The following is a 19,736-nucleotide window of genomic DNA, read 5'->3' on the forward strand; positions in this document are numbered from 1 at the left end:
AACCCCTTGGTAAATCTTCCCTCACAAGCCCATCCTTTTGAGTCACCATGGCCGTGACATTCAACAGCTCAGGCACAGCCCCTCCCTCTCCCTGGCAGGCCGAGGAGACCTCGGTTTAAACTAGCAAATGATTACCACTGAAACATATAAACCTGCCCCGAATTAATAGGGAGTCAGTCCCTGCTCGCTGAGCCGCGCAAACCATCACGAGAGAAGCTGGCGGCAACCAGAGGCCGTGAAATCAGGGCAGCTGCTTCCAGCGAGGCTCAGTGGCAGCCAGGCTCCCTCCGGGCCCTTCCCCATTGAGCCTCAGTCTGCCCCTCTGCAGAGTGGGCGACAAAGGCACCTGCCCCTAGGGTAACTGCATTGCAATGTGCTTACAGGGCAGACCATTGCTTCTACTCACAAAGGGTGCTCAATGATGGTCTCCATGTGGAGTCTACAAATGGCGCTGAGAGTGGGTGTCTCTACATGCTGGAGACCTGCTGAGCTCTGCACAGTCAGGACTTCAGCATCTCCTTGGGCTTGGCCGATTACCCCATTTTACAAGTGGGAAGGAACTTCCCAGAGAGGGGATGTGGTCCACTCATGGTGGCCGAAACCCAAGATGGATTCCACACTGTAGCCTCAGGTTAACAGGCAGAACTGCTAACCTAAGCAGGGTCGGTGAGCAACAGACCTCTGACGATCGTGCCTTTGGGAACAGAACCTCAGGTCTGTGCCACTGCCAAGGGAAGAAACTTCAAGATGGGGTGAGACCTGGCTGGTTGTCTCTGAATGATTTGGGCAGACAGAAAACATCTTAGATGGCCCTGCACCAGAGGAGCTGCTGTACTAGAGACTAGGGGCACCATCCCTCTTGCATGGGGGCATTCCGCAGGGGACCACAGCCAGCCTGAGTTGTCCAGGGTTGAGCTCGGGAAAAGCAGAGCAGCCCCCCACCTCACCCGTGTCACCCAGAGCCAGGCAATCTGTTCTGCTGATGGGCCTAGGGGGAAGGGCAGCAGGAAGCTGGCTGTATGTCCCCCAGCCCAGGGGACCCATCACCCCGTCAGTCACTCAGACAGGGTGACAAGGGCTGTAATTTCTCCAGCTGCAGCCTTCAAGGGGAGGGAAGAGAGACAGTGCTCATGAGCTATGGGTGACCAAACGCCTGGTCACCTTGGGTGCTCAAACGAGGGAAGTATAGAAGCAGCTGTGATGGCCGGTTGGGTGGAAGTTGACTTCAGCCCTAAGCTGAGTCAGATGGTGCAGTGGCACAGGGCTGGAGGCTGGGCAGGGCTCCGCTTCAGGCCTGATCTACCTGTGGTACCCACGACACACCCATGTTACTATTTTCCAGACCTCAATTTTTTTTTTTGTTTTTTTGTTTTTTGTTTTTTGTTTTTTTTTTTTTTTCTTGTTCTGGAAAATGGCAGAGGCAAAGTCAAAAGCTTTCCCCTAGCTCCACGTGATCTTTGAAGGAATCTGGCTGGGTCCAGAGGAGGGGAGGGAGGAATTGTGAGACCAAAGGTCTGGCTGGGTTCCCCACAATAGCCACCATCCCAAGACAGCTATGGATAGCTCAGCACAGAGCAAATGGTGGTGGGGAACTGCCCCCCTCCAGGAGGACACTGAGCTGTCATATGATAGTCCGAGAGCAAGCCTCAAACCTCCTCACCTCAGGTTGCACCTAATGATTGCGGTGGGTCGGGAGACAGGGAGGCAACGCCCACCTGGCTTACAGTTCACAGCCCCTCAGTCAACCTGGGAAACCCCTCTAGCCTTGGGTCTACGAGGCTACAGAGTTAGCATGAAGAGGGTGGGAGCGGGGGAGAAAAAGTGGGTTGGGATACTGGTCATGGATGTGAGAACACAGCCCTCTACAAATGAAAGAACAAGGCCCAGGTTGGAACACTTAGGGACTAAGGCTGTGGACATTACGCACTTGGCACAGGGTACCGGTGACCCCACCCCTCAAATCAAGGCATGCATCCCGCATCCCTCCACAGACACACACATGCACACGGCATATGTAGATCCTACCCTCACCTGAATGAGGCGACCCTGTTCACTCTGCAGGGTGCTGAGGCCCTGGCCCAGGAGGCTGTGTCCTTTGCGCAGCCCAGCACATTCAGCCTGCAGCTCAGAGGCCCGGGCCAGCAGCCGGGGCAGCTGGTCAGCCAGTGCATCCAGCAGCTCGGGGGCACCATCCAGCCGCGGCTGTGCCTGGTGCTCACTCAGTGTCCGAAGTATGGAGGCCTGGATGCCCTCCAGGCGGGCGAAGCTGTCAGTGAGGTCAGGGCAGCGAGGGTCGATGAGGAGACTGAGGTGGGAACTGTCAGCCCTCTCCACGGTGACCAGGGCACTGTTGGCCCCGGCAGCCCCAGTGCTGACGATGGGTGGAGGCGCTGTGCCTGGTGCATGGGCATGGTTCAGGAAGAGAACGGCGCCGGTGACAGCCACCGCCAGCAGCACCGCAAGGGACAGGAGCACCGTGCACAGGATGTAACTGCAGCCTGCTCTCTGTGGGTCAGCCCAGGACACAGGCAGAGACAGACAGACAGATGGACAGACAGACAGACGGAAGGAGAAAAGAAGGCAAGGGTTAGACGCCAGCTTGTGCCCAGGGAGGCTCAGGAGGCTGGAAGGGCAAGAGGACCCCCCCCAAGAAAGCTGTACACAGCCCAGTCAGAGAGACAGAGGCAGGGGTAGAGGAGGGACAGAGAGAGCACTCTTTTCTCACCCCTGCACCGAGCCATCTCTCTACCTTGCTCTCTTCCTAGAGCAGGGCCCTGACAAGACAAAGGTCAGAGAGTCAGGCAGAGGAGCTCTGAGGCCACTATGGAGAAGGCTGAGGCAATACAGGCACTGTGTTTCCCCAAGCCAGCGTACATGCAAGGGACAAACTGGGCAGAGCTGTTGCTATAAAAATGGGGCTGCTGCCCCAAGCTGTCCTAACAGGGCCTTAATAACAACTGAAACCAAAACCAGAGTGTCACTTGTAATTTAAGATGGTGCAGTGACTGTGTAGCAACAAACGCCTTGGGGACCCACTCATTCTACCAAGTCAAGTCACTCATGGCCCCTGAATGTTTACACACGGGAAAAACAGAAGCCCAGAGAAGACAAGGACCTACCCAGAGTCACACAGCCAATTAGAAACAGCATTCTGATTGGCTCTGTGCCCCCACCTCACCCCGCTTTCTGGGAAGGGGCAGGCACCCCCTATATCAAGCTCTCTCCCACACACTGCCCCTCCGTTCCCCACGTCCTGAACTGGAGGTACCTCTTAAGCTGAATTAGTATATTAAAGGCCCTGGAGCCGTGCCGGGCACGTTACACTTCTGCAGTAAATATTAGTGGCTTTTATTATCTCATGATCAATGCGCGCAGAGCATCTGGAGGTGGTTTTTATCTCCCACCCAGAGCGTTATGTCCGCGTGTCCTCCGCATTGGGAGGACACCTTCCCTTTCTCACACACGGCAAGACCTTTGGGGTGTAGCTGATTGCTGGCTTGCTTTCCTAGCCACATAGAAAATACCCGTTGCATTTACCACTGAGAAAGCAGTGAGGCAAACGGCTTTTCTCCTATAAAATTCGAACACCGTCTCCTGACTCTCTTGGCAGCAGAGGCTGGGGGAAAGGGCTGGCCTTCTCCAGGAAGCTCTCCTTGACTGCTTCATCCCCATTTCCCCAGGGACTGGAGGACTCCTCCCTGACAGACTTCAGCACCTTTCTACTCACAGGAAGTCCCACTAGCCAGGCTCTGGGCCACTCCAATAGAGGCATGAGAGGGGGTTCAGACCCTGTGTCTGCTTCAGGGGTGTCTGTGTCCGTAGACTTGATTCTGGGCCTTGCTAGGGGCCTGACAAAGTCTGAGGACAAAGTATCTGGGCCCCGTGCCCAGTCTGAGCACTGGGCGCAGGTAAGTCCTCATCTATGAAGTGGATGGATAGATGGAGGCAGGAAAAGTGGGTGGGTCAGGCCATACCTTTGAGACAAGCTGGGATGCCTGGCACCACAGAGCCCTAGGACTTCCTGGCAGAGCCAGTGTCTTCGATCCTGAGGTGGGGCTACGTCCTCTCCACGATGGCACACACAGAACGGGGGCAACCCCAGGCTGGGCCAAGCCTCCTAGCCCAGGCAAGCCAGCAGCCTGCAGGGAGCCTTCTCCTGTCATCCCTCAGCCATTGCCCTCATCCCTGCCCCTGAAGCCTGCAGCTACTGCCTGCTGTGAAGGCTGTGACCGGACTCATTTTGGAGATGTGGAAACTGAGGCCCAGTGAGCAAAGACCCAGTCCCAAAGTGACACAGTTGGGGTAGGGGTTGGGGAGAAGGTGTTAAGACAACTGGGGGCTGGGAGGCCATGGGTTGAATGTCTCCCAACATTCCTTCTCTGAGAAGCAAGGCTGGGGATTCAGGGACACAACTGTCTTGGCAGCTAAATGGCTATTACACCGGCTTCTGGCCCGTCAGGAGATACCTTGCCCTGAGCATCTCCAAGCTGCGTCCTCTGATTTTGTAGCATTAAGGACCTCCAGCCAGCTTGGGGGTGGGGGTGGGGGTGGGGGGAGGCTCAACATCTCCAGGACTTCATCCTGATGGATTGAGCACACATCTTCCCAGGGGAGTGGGGACAGAGGGGACAGAGCTGGGGAGGGTGGAGGGAGTTGCAGGGTCCCTCGGAGCCAGGGTGGCATGGGAGCTCAGCGAAGGAGCAGTTCACTCCTGGAGGAGAATTAGTCTTCAGAGATCAACCTTAAAGATGAAGAGCTGTTCGCTTTTATAGGCTGCGGCTTACGTGCCTCGCAGAGAAATCGCCCAAGATAATAAGGGGCCTGGGCCAGGCGGCCAGCACGGTGCCTTGGGCTGAGCTTATTAATCAGTCTTTGGCCAGGCAGAGCGAGGTGCACCCCAACCTTCACATACAAGGAGAGGGAGTAGAGCCTCCCAAGGACAAGGCACAGTGCCTAGAAGGAACCGGAAGCCGGTCAGCAGATGGGGTTGAAGGCTTGCCTGTTCCCAGCTTAAGGGATGTCTTTGATCCCTGCAGTAGGGGTCAGCGGCGGCTCCCTACACAGCCCCTGGCAGGGCCTGTGAGGTGGCCATCAGGTTAAGGGGCTCGCTGGTAAGCTGGACAAGCTGAGTTCCACCTCAAGAACCCACGCCAAGGAGGAAGGAGGAGCAGCCTCCCGAGAGTTGTCTTCTGAACCTCTACACATGCACTGTGGAAAGTGTTAACCCTGCTCTCCCACCACACAAAATAAAATAAAAACGACCAAAAAAATGTATATAAGAAATACTCAAGTTAATAAAGAAAAAAGAAAAAAAACGACCAAAAAAATTAAGCCATTGTCTAAAGGAAAGCTAAGTAGGGTTTGCCTGAGGGGCCTCCCAGAACACCTCTGTTGCGAGGTGACATTTGTCCAGTATATTTCTTGGGGCCACCAATCCTTGAGAACTTGTCATCTTGAGGGTGAGGTTTAATACCAAGGGGTCCTGGTAATCCCATCCTCGCGCATGGCACGCACCCCCTCCTGTTTGCTCTCCCTGGTGGCCCAGTCCCACGGGTCTGAGGCAGAGAGCCTCCTCTTGGCTGTCAGCCAGAGCGAGGATGTCTCTTTTGGGTTAGGAAGGCAGGGTATCTGGAGGGCCACTCTGTCTCCCCTCTGGGGAGTCTCAGCCAAAGGCTGCAGCTGTGCTTAGGGTAGACTGGTGCTGCTGACCGTGCACTGGCAATCTGGGGAGCCCTGGCTTTCTGGACGGTTCTAGGAGCAGCCTCTAAAAGTACCCAAGGGGACAGAGACAATGCTGCCTGCAGCACAACTCCTAGGGACTCTAAGATACTCACACTGTCACTCCCCAGGAAACCTTGGGTTTGGCTCTCGCTTTGCTGGCAAACAAATGGTTTCCACAGGTGTCTGTGAAGGGCCCCCAGATCCTGCCCTCTTCCACATGCCTCACTTGAGCCTTAGCTCTGCACCGCCAACCTGGCCACATCTCTATCGCCTGCTTCAGAACCAGTGTCACCAGTGGCCTGAACACAGAGCACTGTCCCCTTACACCCCCTCAGGATCCACACACTGGAAGCTTAGCTATGACCAGCTCCAAGTCCACACTCGAAGTCTGCTGCTCCCTCCCCAGGGCCACACCTACCCAGGTCCTTCTCAGCCAAACATCACCAGCATAACTCTATGTCTCTCCAGGACCACGCTGAGTCAAGAGACAGCTGAAGGACTGTGCCTCCGGTGGCCTCTTCCTCCCTCACCCCAAATCTGATGGCGACTTCTCATAATCAAGTAAATGGGAAGAGAGAGAAGTCTTCCTTGTATGGTATCCACCATGGCCAGTGGCAGTTCCTGTCTTGTAGGTTGGTCCCCAGAGTATTCTGTGTTCCTGGTGACCGGGGCTGCATCGCCTGGTGTGATGTAGGGGCTCCACAAATAGCCATGGAGTGAAGTAATAGGACAAGGATTAAAAGGCTTCCCACAGTGGCGTCCTTACTTCCTGGGGTGTTTCTAGTTTGGAAATAACCGACTTAAGCATGGCTGGGAGGTTGACTGCCGGAGGGAGGCCCAGCTCCTGGTTCACTCATCAAGAAGTCACCGCTCCCTTCAAGGAGGTGGTCCAGGGTGACACCTTACAGAGACCCCAGGGGAAGCCCATGTGTGGTTCCAGACACCTGACAATCGTCACTGTAGCTTGTCTTCCTTCCCCCAAGGTCCACAAGACCTTTCTTGTACAGGGGGCAGGAAGGATACCCTAATGAAGCTGGAGTCAGCCACCTGGCCAAGGTCACCCATCCAATGAGGAGATAGTTCTGAAACACAGCCAGGTAGAACAGGTCCAGTGAGATCCCCAGGAGCAGCCATGTCTGGCTGTGAGGAAGAGTGAGAGACTCTGCTGTTCAGGCCTGGCTAAATGACTAAGCTCTGGGAGTAGCCGGTTCAGGGAAAAACAGGGTTCCCTCCCTCCCTCCTTTCCCCTTTGCCCCATCTGCGTCCAGAGGTCACAGGTTTGATTCCCCTGCCTGAGAGCCTAGCCCCAGTCTGCTCATCTATTATATCCGCGGCCTCCTAGGGTGATGTGACCAAGACATGATAGGCAAAGGTGTGAGCTAGCCTGTGCTGGAATACAGTCTCCTTCCAGTGGGAAGCCACTGTGCGGGTACCCCACCCTGGGAGCGAAAAGGAGAGCTGTGACAGGAGGAACAGCCTGTGTGGGGGTGCACAGCACTCTGAGGTTTACAAATACACCAGAAGTTCACCGGGCTTCCCCATCAGCTCAGGTGGTGTGAGGAGGAAGAAGAGGGAATGGTTGGTCCCTTTCACAGATGCACTAGTAAGAGATGCAAATATGTCAGGGGTCAAGATATAACGAGGAAGCAAGGGAGAAAGCCCGGGGGGAGCTGAGGCATCCCTCTCTTTCCACCACCCCCAGCCTCATGTGGCCATGACAACACATAGTATGCACAGAGGATAGAAGGGGTGCCTGATACCCCATACCCAGCATAGACCCGGCTGGGATCTACCTGGTGCAGCTTCCAAGGGGCAATAGAAACTGGGAGGCCACACCTGGCCAGGGCACCTTGAAGCCCCATTTCTAGCAGACTCCCCAGAAACCCCACCCCTCCTTTTCCATGTTCCTCCTGGCAGATTTCAAGCTTCTGACCTCAGCAATGGCCCTTACCTCAGCTGGGCTTCCGGGAAAGGCAACAGCCTTGGTAGTGGGCAATGGGGACACTTGTGGCTCCAGGGAGCTCCAAAGGGAGAAGGGATCTAGAGCCAGGGGCATACTTTAAAAAATAGTGAAACCGTCTGGACCAAGAGCCCCACCCCAGGCAATCAGGGAGGCCTCCAAGAGGAGGCAGCCTCTTTCCCACACTGTGTAGGACAGGTAGGGTGTCCCTGGGTATGCAGCATTTGGGAGCCTGGTGGTGTCAATCAAATGAGAGAGCAAAGGTCTTGAGGTGGGATTGGGCCCAGGGAGGGAAATAACAATCAGTGAGACCCATAAGGTACCAAAAGGAGGAAAGACCGAACCAGGCTGGGGCAGCCTTGGGGACCAGCCTTGAAGTTTCCACTGCTCCTTTAAGATCTCAGCAGAACGGGCCCTGCCACCTGGGGACACAGTGAAGACAGGAACAGTTAAGAAGGGGGACAGACCACCCAGGGAAGCAATAGAACCAGTCTGCGGTTTGAAAGGTAGAGTCCTAGCTCTCTGGCTCACATGCTGTGTGTCTTGGGCATGTCCAACCTCCCTGATCCTTATCTGCGACGTGGGAAATGTGTACTTGGGAAGAGCTAGCTTTGCAAACTGCAGCTAGCTGGTCCCCTTGCCAGACCAGTGTTACTCTGAAAGACAGGCAGGTTGCAGCTTTGAATAGTGAGGGGTGGCCACGCCCGCCCCTGCCACCTCCTCCTCCTTCTCTGGTTGCAAACTCTCACTGTTCCTTCCCCAGTGACATCTGTCTGGGAGAAATTTAAAATTTAAAACGGGCAGCCCCATTATCTGCTCTCCTTGGCGAATGGCCTCTTCACTATGCCTGTCTATCCCAGTCCCTTGATGGCTCAGCCTGGGGCAGTCCTGCGGCCACCCCTCTGCCTCAGAAGCTGGATGCCCAGTACGTCAGCAGCCCCTCCCTGCTCTGTCCCAGTTGGTGCACTGCACAGCCCTGGGCACCCTCCAAGCCGGGACACTTCACTGTCCCTGCAGAGGCAGTAGGTAAAGAGATCAGCCAGACCTAGGTTCAAATCCCTATAGGGCTGCGTGGCCTCGGGCTGCAGCGGGACCTCTCTGAGTCTTGTTCTCCTGGTCTTAAAAGTCAGAGAATCATAGTGCCTAGGCTTCTTATGGGAGATTAATATTTACTGTTCCCCAATTGAATCTGGGCGCCTGGGTAAAGAGGGAGGACCTGGGGGGGGGTCCTGCTCTTGAAGCCTGGAAAGATGAGTGGGGCGCCTGGCATAGGTTAAGGAATTGCTAGTGAGGAGGACCCCCACTGAGGCTGTGGGTGAATGGGACTCTGCGCGCCGGTCATCTGTCGGCTGTCCCCAACTGAAGGGCTGATCCACAACCAACTATAGGTCCTCTCTCCTCACTGCACGAGCAAGCACCGGGGTCTCCGATGGGGGTGGGGACTGGCTGAAGCCGGTGCCTTCTGCAGGGAGCCTAGAGTTCAAGTCTCCGCTGAGGGGAGGAGAAGAGCAGGTACTCCCCCTAATCTCTGCTCAAGCTCCCCAAACTCCAGCCCCCACACCGGTCCCCGCGCCCGTGGGTACCTGCGGTTTGTCGCGCGGTCGGTCCTCAAGTTGGGACGCGCCGCCCACGGTCTTCCACCGCTCGTGGACCATCTTCCTGCAGGACCCGCAAGGGGTGCGGGGCGAGGGCGAGCGCAAAGGAGGCGAGGGGTGCACAGGATGCGTTGCACTTGCAGGAGGTCCCCTCGGTGCCGGGGATCCGGGGTGGCCCGGGAGCGGCGGCCGCAAGCTAGGCTGCGTGTGAGCGCGTGTGATTGCTGGGAGCGCGGGCGCGAGCCTCCGAGAGCCGCCCGCGCCGCGCCGTCCCCGCGTCCCGCTCCCGCGCCTCCCGCGCGCTCCGCCCTCTTCCTCCCGGCTTAGTCTCCGCGTCTTCGTCTCGGACTCTCAGGGCCTTTTATTGCTCCCCGCAGCTTCCCGGGCACGCGCTCCCCTCCTCCCCCAAGGGCTCTAAGAGTGACTCCCGCTCCAGCCGGGTCGCTAGGGGTTGAGAGAGGGGACTAGCCAGCAGCAGCGGGCGTGACGGCAGCCAACGGCTCCCCGAGGAACCTTCGCACCCTGCGGTGCCCCGCGCAAACTTCCTCTAGGGCAGGACTCCTCTAAGTCCCAGGTGTAGAGATCACCCCTAAGGAAGGGGCTAAGCGGAGACCGGTTGTCCCTTGCGGGGCTCCGGGGTTCCAGGTCCTGGGCAAGTATGCACGTGGCCGGCTAATCTCCAGCCCTGGGGCCTGGTGCTGGAGTCCCCCACTCCGCAGCAGGGCTGCTGCACGCCCCCAAGGCATCTGCCCACCCGGAGTCCCCGCCAACCCCTCCAAAGCCGTCCTGGAGCTATCCCAACCGCTGGAGGAGGGATGTGAGCCACCAGTGGGGGCTTCTCAGTCGTCCCTCCCACCAGCAACACTTTTTAAAGCGTTTAATCCGCCCGAGCAGCCTTCGGAGGTAATTGACAAAGTCCTTAATCTGCGCGGTTAACGAGCTGCTGTTGTGACTCCGACCGTGTGGCTCCCACGCGCCCCACGCCGCGCCCCGCCGGCCGCCCTTCCCCCAGCTCCGCAGAGACGCCTGGGCCCCCCGCTACTTCTTAAAGCTGTTTTCCGGCTCCAGGGCGCTCTGGCCGCCTTGCTGTTCCCTGGCACCGGCGTCGTCTCTCTCCCACCGGTTTCCAGTCTGTCGCCCCATCTTCGTCTTCATCCCTCTTCTCGTCCCTCTAGGTGCCTGGCAGACGTGGGGTAGACCTTGTGAGGGTGGGGCCCGAGCCTAACACAGGCAGAGTGGTCCCTAGGATCGCAGCTGGAGCTAGGCACCGTGGCCACATGCCCTCCCAGACTGTCACCAGCCAGAAACTCGGTCCTACAGTCTACGAACTTCCAGAGTTACCGGTGGCTGTCGTCTCCTGCAGTCCCAGCCCGGTTTCCCACCAGCAAGCTGCCAGAGTTACTGCCCAGTAACCTAAGGCTGGGGTCAGAAGCCAGTTCCTTGAGGATGTACCTGTGTCAACCTGAAACACCCCCCACCCCGCAACTCCTCATCACTTAAAAGGGTTGTAGGTGACCCAGAGATCCTTCAGGCCTAAGCGGGAAACTGTGATTACTGGCCACTAAACCTCTCTTGACATAGGTTCCCCTTGTATCCAAAGGGTTAACAGCACCTCAATCTGAAGGGCTCTCTCTTCTGGGATTCAGAAGCAGGCACCTTCCATAAGCATCTGAGGGGTTAGGGTTCAAACTTCCCTGCTGGAACCTCAGACAGGCTTCATACTCTCTCAGAGCCTGTTTCCTCATTGGGCAAGCAAGGATGGACGAGAAAAAGGATTTCCCAGGGCCCCTCACAAGAAGTAGGTCTTAGGAATCCCAAGTCTGATTCCACAGTGCTGGGAGAGAATTTTGACGCCAGGCAAGGTGTGCACTAAAAATCTCTCTGGGCAGTCCTAAACGGGGTAAGGGATCCAAAGGTCCCAGGGTGTACACAGAGAGCGGTCAGTCAGCCTCTTTAGGACATGGATACTTGGTTCAGGAGACATCACTTTGACGTTAAGACAAGGGAGGCCAAGCGCTGAGTGGGAGACACAGTGAATTCGTCCAGCAGGTGTGCATGGGAGCCTTCAGGACGGCCGCTGCTGAACCTGTGGAAGGACAGGTAAGCGGGGGCCACCTAGCGGTTTTTCCAGGAAGTGTTTGCTGCTTGGACCTGTCACCAACTCAGCAAGAGTCACCAATTCTCCTGCCTGCTGGGGTGGAGATGGGCGTGGCGAGCTGTGGGCCTCGCCCTGTGACCACTCTGCACCTGCTGTGCTCAGGTCCCACTAGGAGGATCAGTGGTGGCCTGGGGTTGGCAGGAGCACACTCAGTTCCTGTGCACTGCACTAGCCCAGTGCACACAGGCTCATCAGCCCCACGGGGATGTGTGAATGAGATGAATTCACAAAGGAGAAGCTCCTGGGAGAAGCCACAGAGCAGAATAACACTGTCCCCATGGGCTGTGACTTTTTACCAGGCTGATAGGAGCCAAGTGTCAGGGACAAGTATGGCTGAGCTTAGCATCCTGACCACTGCAGAAGCTGCCTTTTAGCCAGCTAGGGACCAGGCAGGGCCTCATGGAAGATAGAACCCAGGACTCATGAACTACAAAGACTCAATCCAGAACTGTCTGGCACCCTGATCCCTCCTCTCTGGCTCACTGTGTATTTAGGGTGGTGGTAGTGCTGCTGCTCCTCCTCCTCCTCCTCCTCTTCCTCCTCTTCCTCTTCCTCCTCTTCCTCGTCTTCCTACTCCTCTTCCTCCTCTTCCTCCTCCTCCTCTTCCTCCTCCTCTTCCTCCTCCTCTTCCTCCTCCTCTTTCTCCTCTTCCTCTTCCTCCTCCTCTTTCTCCTCTTCCTCTTCCTCCTCCTCTTCCTCCTCTTCCTCTTCCTCCTCCTCTTTCTCCTCTTCCTCTTCCTCCTCTTCCTCTTCCTCCTCTTCCTCCTCCTCTTCCTCCTCTTCCTCCTCCTCTTCCTCCTCTTCCTCCTCCTCCTCTTCCTCCTCCTCTCTTCCTCCTCTTCCTCCTCCTCCTCTTCCTCCTCCTCTTCTTCCTCTTTCTCTTCCTCCTCTTCCTCCTCCTTCTCCTATTCCTCCTCTTCTTCCTCCTCCTCCTCCTTTTTTTTTTTTTTTTGGTTCTTTTTTTCGGAGCTGGGGACCGAACCCAGGGCCTTGAGCTTCCTAGGTAAGCGCTCTACCACTGAGCTAAATCCCCAGCCCCCCTCCTCCTCCTTTTTATCCTTCTCCTTCTCCTTCCTGAAGTCCCCTGAGTGTGATAACTCCAACCGTCAGGCAGTTACAGTCTGGAAATTTTAGTTGAGATTCTAGAGAGAGGGTCCTGCCCTTCCTTCTGAGCCTGGATCCATCAGTCACAGTTGTCAGCTGGCCCAAGGTAGCTGTCCTCACCTGGGTCTTCACTGCAGTGCAATGGGGAGTTATGGCTTCTTGCTGTCTTCACAGGGAGGGGTACAGGATGGACAGTGAGGACAGAAGTGAAGAGAGGAGACAAGAGAGAGTAGCTAGGGGCTTAGAGTGACATGTCTCTGGAGTGACTGAAGTGGCCACCATCAGTGGAGCATACATACAGCCCTGTGTGGTGAACCCGGGGTCCCCCAGTTATCCTGACAGATCAGAACTATTGTTAGCCTCATTCAAGGATGGTGAAATGGTCTCAGGAATACAGTTAAACAATTTGCCTAACCATCTAAAACCATGCGATTAATGGTTTCCTCACATGTGGAACACCGTATCAACAGATTTCACGAACAGTCTCCTCTCCAAAGACCTGTGAACTGTGGTAAAATGCCCATTTTAAAGGTGAGGCAACTGAAGAACAGAGACGTTAAGTACCTTGACAAAGATCACACAGCAGCGGTAGATCCAGAATTTGAATCCCGGGCTGTGCTCTGCTGGAGCCCATCTCCTCAAACGTCTCAGCACTTGCTGGTCTCTGATATTCCCAGAGAGCATTGCACGCAGCAGAGCTCCAGAACGTGGGCTGCATGTCAAATGTGCCTGTCTCCAGAGACCTGGAGGCAGTGATCCAGGAGGTCAAGACCTCTGGCCTTCGTCCACCCACCTCTCCCCGCACACTGCCCTGGGCTCTTCACTCTTCTGGTAAAGCGGTTTCAACTCACCTCTGACAGTCACATTTATCATTAAAAATAAATTCATCCTGGCTCCCCTTGGCATGGGAAGGTGCTGTGCAGTGATTCAGTGGGCTTGTCACCCTCTCGGTTAGACGCGGGGAGCTGAACAACTGGATGGGCTCCAGAGGCAGCGCCTCATTTTCTGCACTGGAGCCAGAAATGTACAGTGGGCTGACATTTAATTTAGAATCCAACATACCTTGACACAAACTCATAATACAAAGACGGGGGTGGGTGGGGGCTGCCAAGCCGGGCAGGGATGGGGGAGTCCGAGTGACGGGGTGGATTTCTTTCTTTTTCTTTTCTTTTCTTTTCTTTTTTTTTTTTTTAACTTTTGCTTTGTCAACATGATGACAAGCCAGAGACTGCCATCAAAGGCAAGAATTAGCAGAAACCGAGTGTGCGTGTAGTGTGTGGTGTGTGTGTGTGTGTGTGTGTATGAGAGAGAGAGAGAGAGGGAGAGAGAGAGAGAGAGAGAGAGAGAGAGAGAGAGAGAGAGCACACTCTGCCATGTGCATTCCTTGAGTCCACTGGACAGCGTCTTTCGAACCTTGAGGCTAGTCTGTCAGATGTTACCATTACCAGAGAAGCAAGCACCAAGGCTGAGCTGTGACAGCCCGTGCTGGTGCCCGGAAGCTGGACAGTATAGTCCTTCCATCCCTGTGTCCTAGCACTTTGCCCAGATCCTCTGAGATATACTCAGCACCCAGTAAATACAGGGCGCAAAGGAAATATGTCATTTTAAACATTTCAGCGGAGTTTCTCTCAGAAAGAAAGCTGGGTTTTATTGGACAGAGCAGTCTGATGGGCCATTTAGTTGTCGAAATTGGAGGTTCACTGGGCTGGGGAGATGGACATGGTTCACTGGGTAAAGTGCTTGCTCTACAAACACGAGGATCCCAGCACCCACAGAAAAGCTGGGCACAGCACATCTGTGTTTCCTAGCACGGTGTAGAAACAGGATCTCTGGGGCTTGGTGGCCAGACAGTGTGAGCAAAGTGGCAAGCTTCAGGTCTGTTGAAGTCTTTATCTTTAAAAAGAAGGCAGGGAATCCATACAAGTGCTGTGGCATGCAAATATGCACATGTATGTGCTCAGGAGTGCCTGCACACACATACATGCACACACACATACATGCACACACTCATACACACACACTCACATACACTCACACTTGCACAGACACACACACAGACACACACACTCACACTCACACAGACACACACTCACACACAGACACATACTTACACTCACACAGACACACACTCATACTCACACACACAGACACACGCATACAGACAACACACATAGACACACACACATACACACACAGACACACTCACACACACACACGCGCACACACACATAGACACATGCACACACATACACACACACACACTCATAAATTGGAAGCTCGAGGAGAGAGCAGAACGCAAGAGACACAAGAAACCCAAGAGAAGTAAGGACCTGTCTGAAAGGAGGGTTGGGAGAAAACAGAAAGGAGCACCCTGGGGGTTGGGGATTTAGCTCAGTGGTAGAGCGATTGCCTAGGAAGCCCAAGGCCCTGGGTTCGGTCCCCAGCTCCGGAAAAGAAAAAAAGAACCAAAAAGCTCCGAAAAAAAGAACCAAAAAAAAAAAAAGGAGCACCCTGGAGGGAGGGTGGAGGCTAACCAGCGCATGGTGGAGGCGGTGTGCCTCTCAAGACCCTGGCACCCCTGAGGCTGGGAGAAGAGAAGGCAGGAGAAAGGAGAAGTGGGGAGTGGGGAACCCCAGATGCAGAGTTACCCACTAGGCAGGAAACCCAAGCAGGAGGGAGAGGACACAACTGGGGTGCCTGGACCAGCTAGTTTATGTGTCTGCCATGTGACTGACCTCTGCATGCTCTGTGTGTTTCCACAAGACAGGAAGAGCTGAGGCAAATCCATGGAGGATGGCTGCTGGTCTTTTAAAAACCATGGTGAGAAGTTAAGTTCTCCCTCCAGGCTCCAGAGTCTTCATTTTATTTTTTATTTTTTCCGGAGCTGAGGACTGAACCCAGGGCCTTGTGCTTGCTAGGCAAGTGCTCTACCACTGAGCTAAATCCCCAACCCCGAGTCTTCACTTTAAATTGTTTAATTTAATGTATAAGTATTGAGAAGTGGGGTGGGCAGGCACCTGTGCCATGGGGCATGCGTGGACATCGAGGACAGCTTTGTGGAGTCGCTTTTATCGTTTCCCGAGCCCTGAGGAAGGAAGCAGGTGCCAAAGGTCAGTCTCCAGTGTCCCTGTTTGGGCTTCATCTACCTTGTCTTCTGGGACAGTCCTCACTAGGACCGAGGCCCACCTTTCAGGATAGATTGGCTGGCCGGGGAGCCCTGGGGAACCCTTTGCTCACTCGATGAAGAAACTGAGGCCCTGAGAGAGCATGAAGCCTGCCTGAGGTTACAGCAGGGAAGTTTGAGCCCTAACCCCTCAGATGCTAATGATGTCTGCCTCAGGACCCCAGAAGAGAGAGCCCTTCAGAGTGAGGTGCTGTTAACCCTTTGGATGAAAGGGGCAACTGAATCATAAGAGGTTCATTCACCGCACAGTTTCCTGCTTAGGCCTGAAGACTCTCTTGGTCTTAATTAGTGAGAGAGTTGGGGGATGGGCGGCACAGGTGCATCCCAGGGAGCAGCTCCTGCCCCCAGGCTGTGCTGTCAGCTCTGCCTCCCCAGTGTGATTCCGAGGGATCGCCCACCATCTCTTCCAGGTTTTGATGCAACTTTCGAGGCTCAAACTTAGGTCTTTGTGCTTGTAAGCACAAACTTAGGTCTTTGTGCTTATAAGCACGGTACTCAGTAAGCACCACTTCCCCAACTCCAAATGTGCAGGTCTCTTTTTTTTTAAATAAAGATTTATTCATCTTTATTTTACAGGTATGGGTGTTTTGCTAGCATGATGTGTGAACAGTGACTGCAGAGACCAGGAGAGCACATTCGATCCACTGGAACTGGAGTTACAGATGGCAGCAGTCCCAGCGGGTGCTGGGAATTGAACCCTGGACCTCTGCAGTAGCAGCCCGACCCCTTACCTACTGAGCTATCACCTCCGCTCCAAATCTGTGGACCTTAAGAAGAGTCTTGTCCATCATGCCAGTCAGCATGTAGGGCACTGCTGGCACCTTGAACTTCCACTTGGTCACATTCCTTTCCGTGTTACTCCTGTTCTTGGTTCATCTTGCTCTTTATTTTTTTTGGACAAGGTTTCCTGTAGCCCACGCTAACCTTCAACTCGCTGTGTAGCTGTTGTAGCACAGAATGCGTTTTTCCTCCTTCACTTGCCTCCGCTCCCCAGTGTCCGATGTCCCACCATGCCTGTTTGGTGTGGAGGGTTCCTGCATACTAGGCAACTGCTTGTCATGCAGACACAGACCAGCCCTGCTTTGCTACTTCATAAATACTTGGGGTGAGACCTGGTGCACCTTGGGGGCCCTCACAGGTCATCCACCTGTGTGTGTCCGCAGCTCCACCTGGGCCTCTGCTGCTGCTGTCTCTGTGTTGGTGGGCATCTGGCCGGTTTCTGTTCAAGGCTGTAAGGAATGGTGCTGGCACTGCTGCGAGCACCTTTGCACACGTTTCTGGTGCACCATACCTTGGGGTGTGCTCTGCGGGAACTTAGAGTGGAAGGGTGACTAACTCCGAAAGAACTGGCCAAGTCACTGTTCCTGGCGGCTGTTCCACTACTCTCCCCTGCCCACAAAGTGTGGTCTCCAGGCACATGGTTCTCTTCCCCGATGCTCAGTGGGAATCTGGGTGGTGATGTGCTCCCAGGTGGATCTGTCACTCCATCCCTTGGCCTCCTCACCCTGTTACCTCAACACACCATGTCCAGCACCCAGCAGGCCTCATTCAGTGTGGACCCTTAGACTGAAGGGGTGTCTGTCCCCAGGGAAAGCTCTGGCTCCCTGGGGACCCTCTCTTAGTGTTGCCTCCCAGAGGGCTGCTCTCAGTGCAGTGGCAGGGCAGGCAGCCCAGCTGTCACCGTGCCTCCAAGGAGGTTGACGCACGGGTCAACACTCAGAAGCAGTGTCAGTGAGAAGGAAGGGCACACCAATCATCTCCTTGGCGGTGACGTGGGCTTCAGTGCCCAGCCCCCTTCACCGCCGAGAACACAGCATTGGTCCCCTCCCCAGGGCTGCCTCTTTTCTTTCCTGTGCAGTCGGACCCATCCACACTCCCACTCGCAGGGAGACCCCCGAGCCCCACATCCCCTTCCCATGAAGGGAACGATTACTCAAGCGTGACTGACTGGATTCTGTCTCCCAGCTGGCCTCGGAGTTGGGAGTTTGCACTCTGAGTCCAGCTCAGACCCTCAGCTGGAGTGACAGGTGTCACTGCACAGTAACAACCCCCTAACCTCACAGAGACTTCAGCCAACCCCTTGACCCCTCAGAACTTGGAGCTGTCTCTCTAGCTTTCTCTTCTGCCGCTTCCCTCTCCACCCACAGCCAATCTGCTAGCAAGCGCCTTCAGCAAATATTTATTAAGTGCTACTATGTGCAGTTTAAGCCTAGTGGTGTTAGCTACAGTGAAACGGTGTGTCTGAGAAAATGAACCAGGAACTAGGGAAGGGCTGCTGAGTGCTAATCTTCAGAGAAGACGGGAGAGAGACGCTGAGAGGGAGCTCTCTGTCTCTCTGTCTCTCTGTCTCTCTGTCTCTCTCTCTGTGTCTCTTTGTGTCTCTCTCTCTGTCTCTCTGTCTCTCTCTCTGTGTTTCTCTCTCTGTCTCTCTCTCTCTCTCTCTCTCTCTCTCACACACACACACACACACACACACACACACACACACACACCAGACACAGGAAGAAGCAGATGCAAAGGTCCTGGGGTGCCAACAGAATTGGCAGGTATTAGGGACAGGACAATGGAGAGAGGATGTCAGAGACACAAAGAAGACTGTGTGACACAAGGCAAGGGACCCACTGTAGATTTTATACCGCTCAGAATAGGAAGCCCTAGGGACATTGCAGGCAGAGGTCGGAGAAGCAGTATCCAGTGGACGTCTTTGTTGGTTAGTTACCACACAGGCTCTAAGGGAGGCTGAGGCAGGCCACTGAAGAGGCTGCTGGGACTGCAGGAGATGGAGCAGCTCAGACTGCCTTGACTGAAATGGACTAGTGAACAAGTGTGGGGCGGAGTTAGGATGGAGGCAGGAGAGACCTGGACAGACCGCAGACAGAGGTGGGGTATTGTGTCATTCTTCTATTGCTGGAGTGGCCTGAAGCAACCTAAGGACCCAAAGACATGTTTTGCCCCCAGTTTTAGAGGAAATAGTTCATCCTTGTGGACATGACAGAGAGAGAAAGAAAGAGCCCATTATGGCTGTAAGGGATGAAGCAGGGAGAAGAGGAACTGGAGCCAGGGCAGCACAGACCATAAGAGGTATTCCTGCATTCCTCTTGGGGCTCTGAGAAGCTACCAGTCAGCTATTTAGTAAGCCACTGTGTCAGAGATGGTTGTTACACAGCATTGCCACAGCCGTAGCTGACCAATGCACAAGCAGGGGCAAGTGATCGTGAATAGCTGTATAAAGGTTGGATCTAGAAACCACCTCTGTTACCGATTTAGAGAACTTCTTTCGAACCTGTGTTTAGTTTATTTGTTTTGGGACAGGGTCTTTCGTGTAACCCAGGCTGGCCTCGAACTTGCTACATGGCCATGGATGACCTTGAACTGGTGATCCTCCTGTCTCCGTTTCAAGTGCTTGGACTACAGGCTCGAGCTACCACGCTTGGGTTATGTGGTGTTGGGGATGGAGAATGTTGGGGCTTAGTGCAGCCCTGTATGTCTGAGCTTCCCAGCCTGCACTTGTGCTTTCAGGCATTGCTGGAGACTGTATATACTACACTCTCTTTTCTCTTCTTAGGAATCTGTGCCTGTGTAACCCAGGCGGAGGGAGGGAGGGAGTGGCAGCGTGAGCCCCTGGGGCTTAGACAGGAAAACAGCAGCTCATTCATCAATATTTACCACAGCCCAGCCCAGCACAGCCTGTGTCATCAGATCTCTGGCCTGTGGGAGTTTAGCTCTGTGGGCACTTATCATTCTAGACCACATCATACATGCAACTGTACCCTGGTCCTGGGGCAAGCCTTCGTCACAGACGCAGAGAAGCAGGGTGGTTTAGAGAGACCCCTTTAGATCTCGCCTTTGCAAAAGTCAGTGCACACTTGTTTTCTGGGTTCCTGTATGCTTGAGCCTGTAATGGCCATCTTTCCTCCTGGCATTGTCCCCTCTTGACCTCAGTACTTTGGGATCATCTGGAGATCTCTCTGGTATGTAAAGCTCTGAAGCTCCCACAAGACAGCCAATGCCATG

The 19,736-nt window shown here is 54.7% G+C and overlaps 1 protein-coding gene and 1 long non-coding RNA gene across 4 annotated transcripts in view; one reads left to right on the forward strand and one right to left on the reverse strand.

The window, feature by feature from the left end:
- Window positions 1–9,495, reverse strand: part of Fibcd1 (fibrinogen C domain containing 1) — a 33,684-nt gene extending 24,189 nt beyond the window's left edge. The window contains exons 1-2 of the mRNA NM_001107829.2: window positions 9,265–9,495; window positions 2,032–2,505 (exon numbers count right to left, since the gene is read on the reverse strand). Coding sequence (NP_001101299.1) covers window positions 2,032–2,505; window positions 9,265–9,336 — 546 coding nt within the window. The 5' untranslated portion in view covers window positions 9,337–9,495. The remainder of the gene's footprint in view (window positions 1–2,031; window positions 2,506–9,264) is intronic.
- Window positions 9,496–9,563: 68 nt separating this feature from the next.
- On the forward strand, window positions 9,564–16,698 carry LOC120101519 (uncharacterized). 3 transcript variants are annotated; one of them, XR_010064751.1, is made up of 2 exons: window positions 9,564–11,376; window positions 16,299–16,698. It is a non-coding gene; the product is annotated as an uncharacterized LOC120101519 (long non-coding RNA). The 3 variants fall into 3 exon arrangements; XR_010064750.1 differs by lacking the exon at window positions 16,299–16,698 and adding an exon at window positions 13,009–13,428; XR_005502077.2 differs by lacking the exon at window positions 16,299–16,698 and adding an exon at window positions 12,713–13,428 and having other exon boundaries at window positions 10,199–11,376.
- The last annotated feature ends 3,038 nt before the right edge of the window (window positions 16,699–19,736 follow it).

Source organism: Rattus norvegicus, chromosome 3 (genome assembly GCF_036323735.1).
Source record: "Rattus norvegicus strain BN/NHsdMcwi chromosome 3, GRCr8, whole genome shotgun sequence".
In the NCBI taxonomy this organism is placed as follows: domain Eukaryota; kingdom Metazoa; phylum Chordata; class Mammalia; order Rodentia; family Muridae; genus Rattus; species Rattus norvegicus.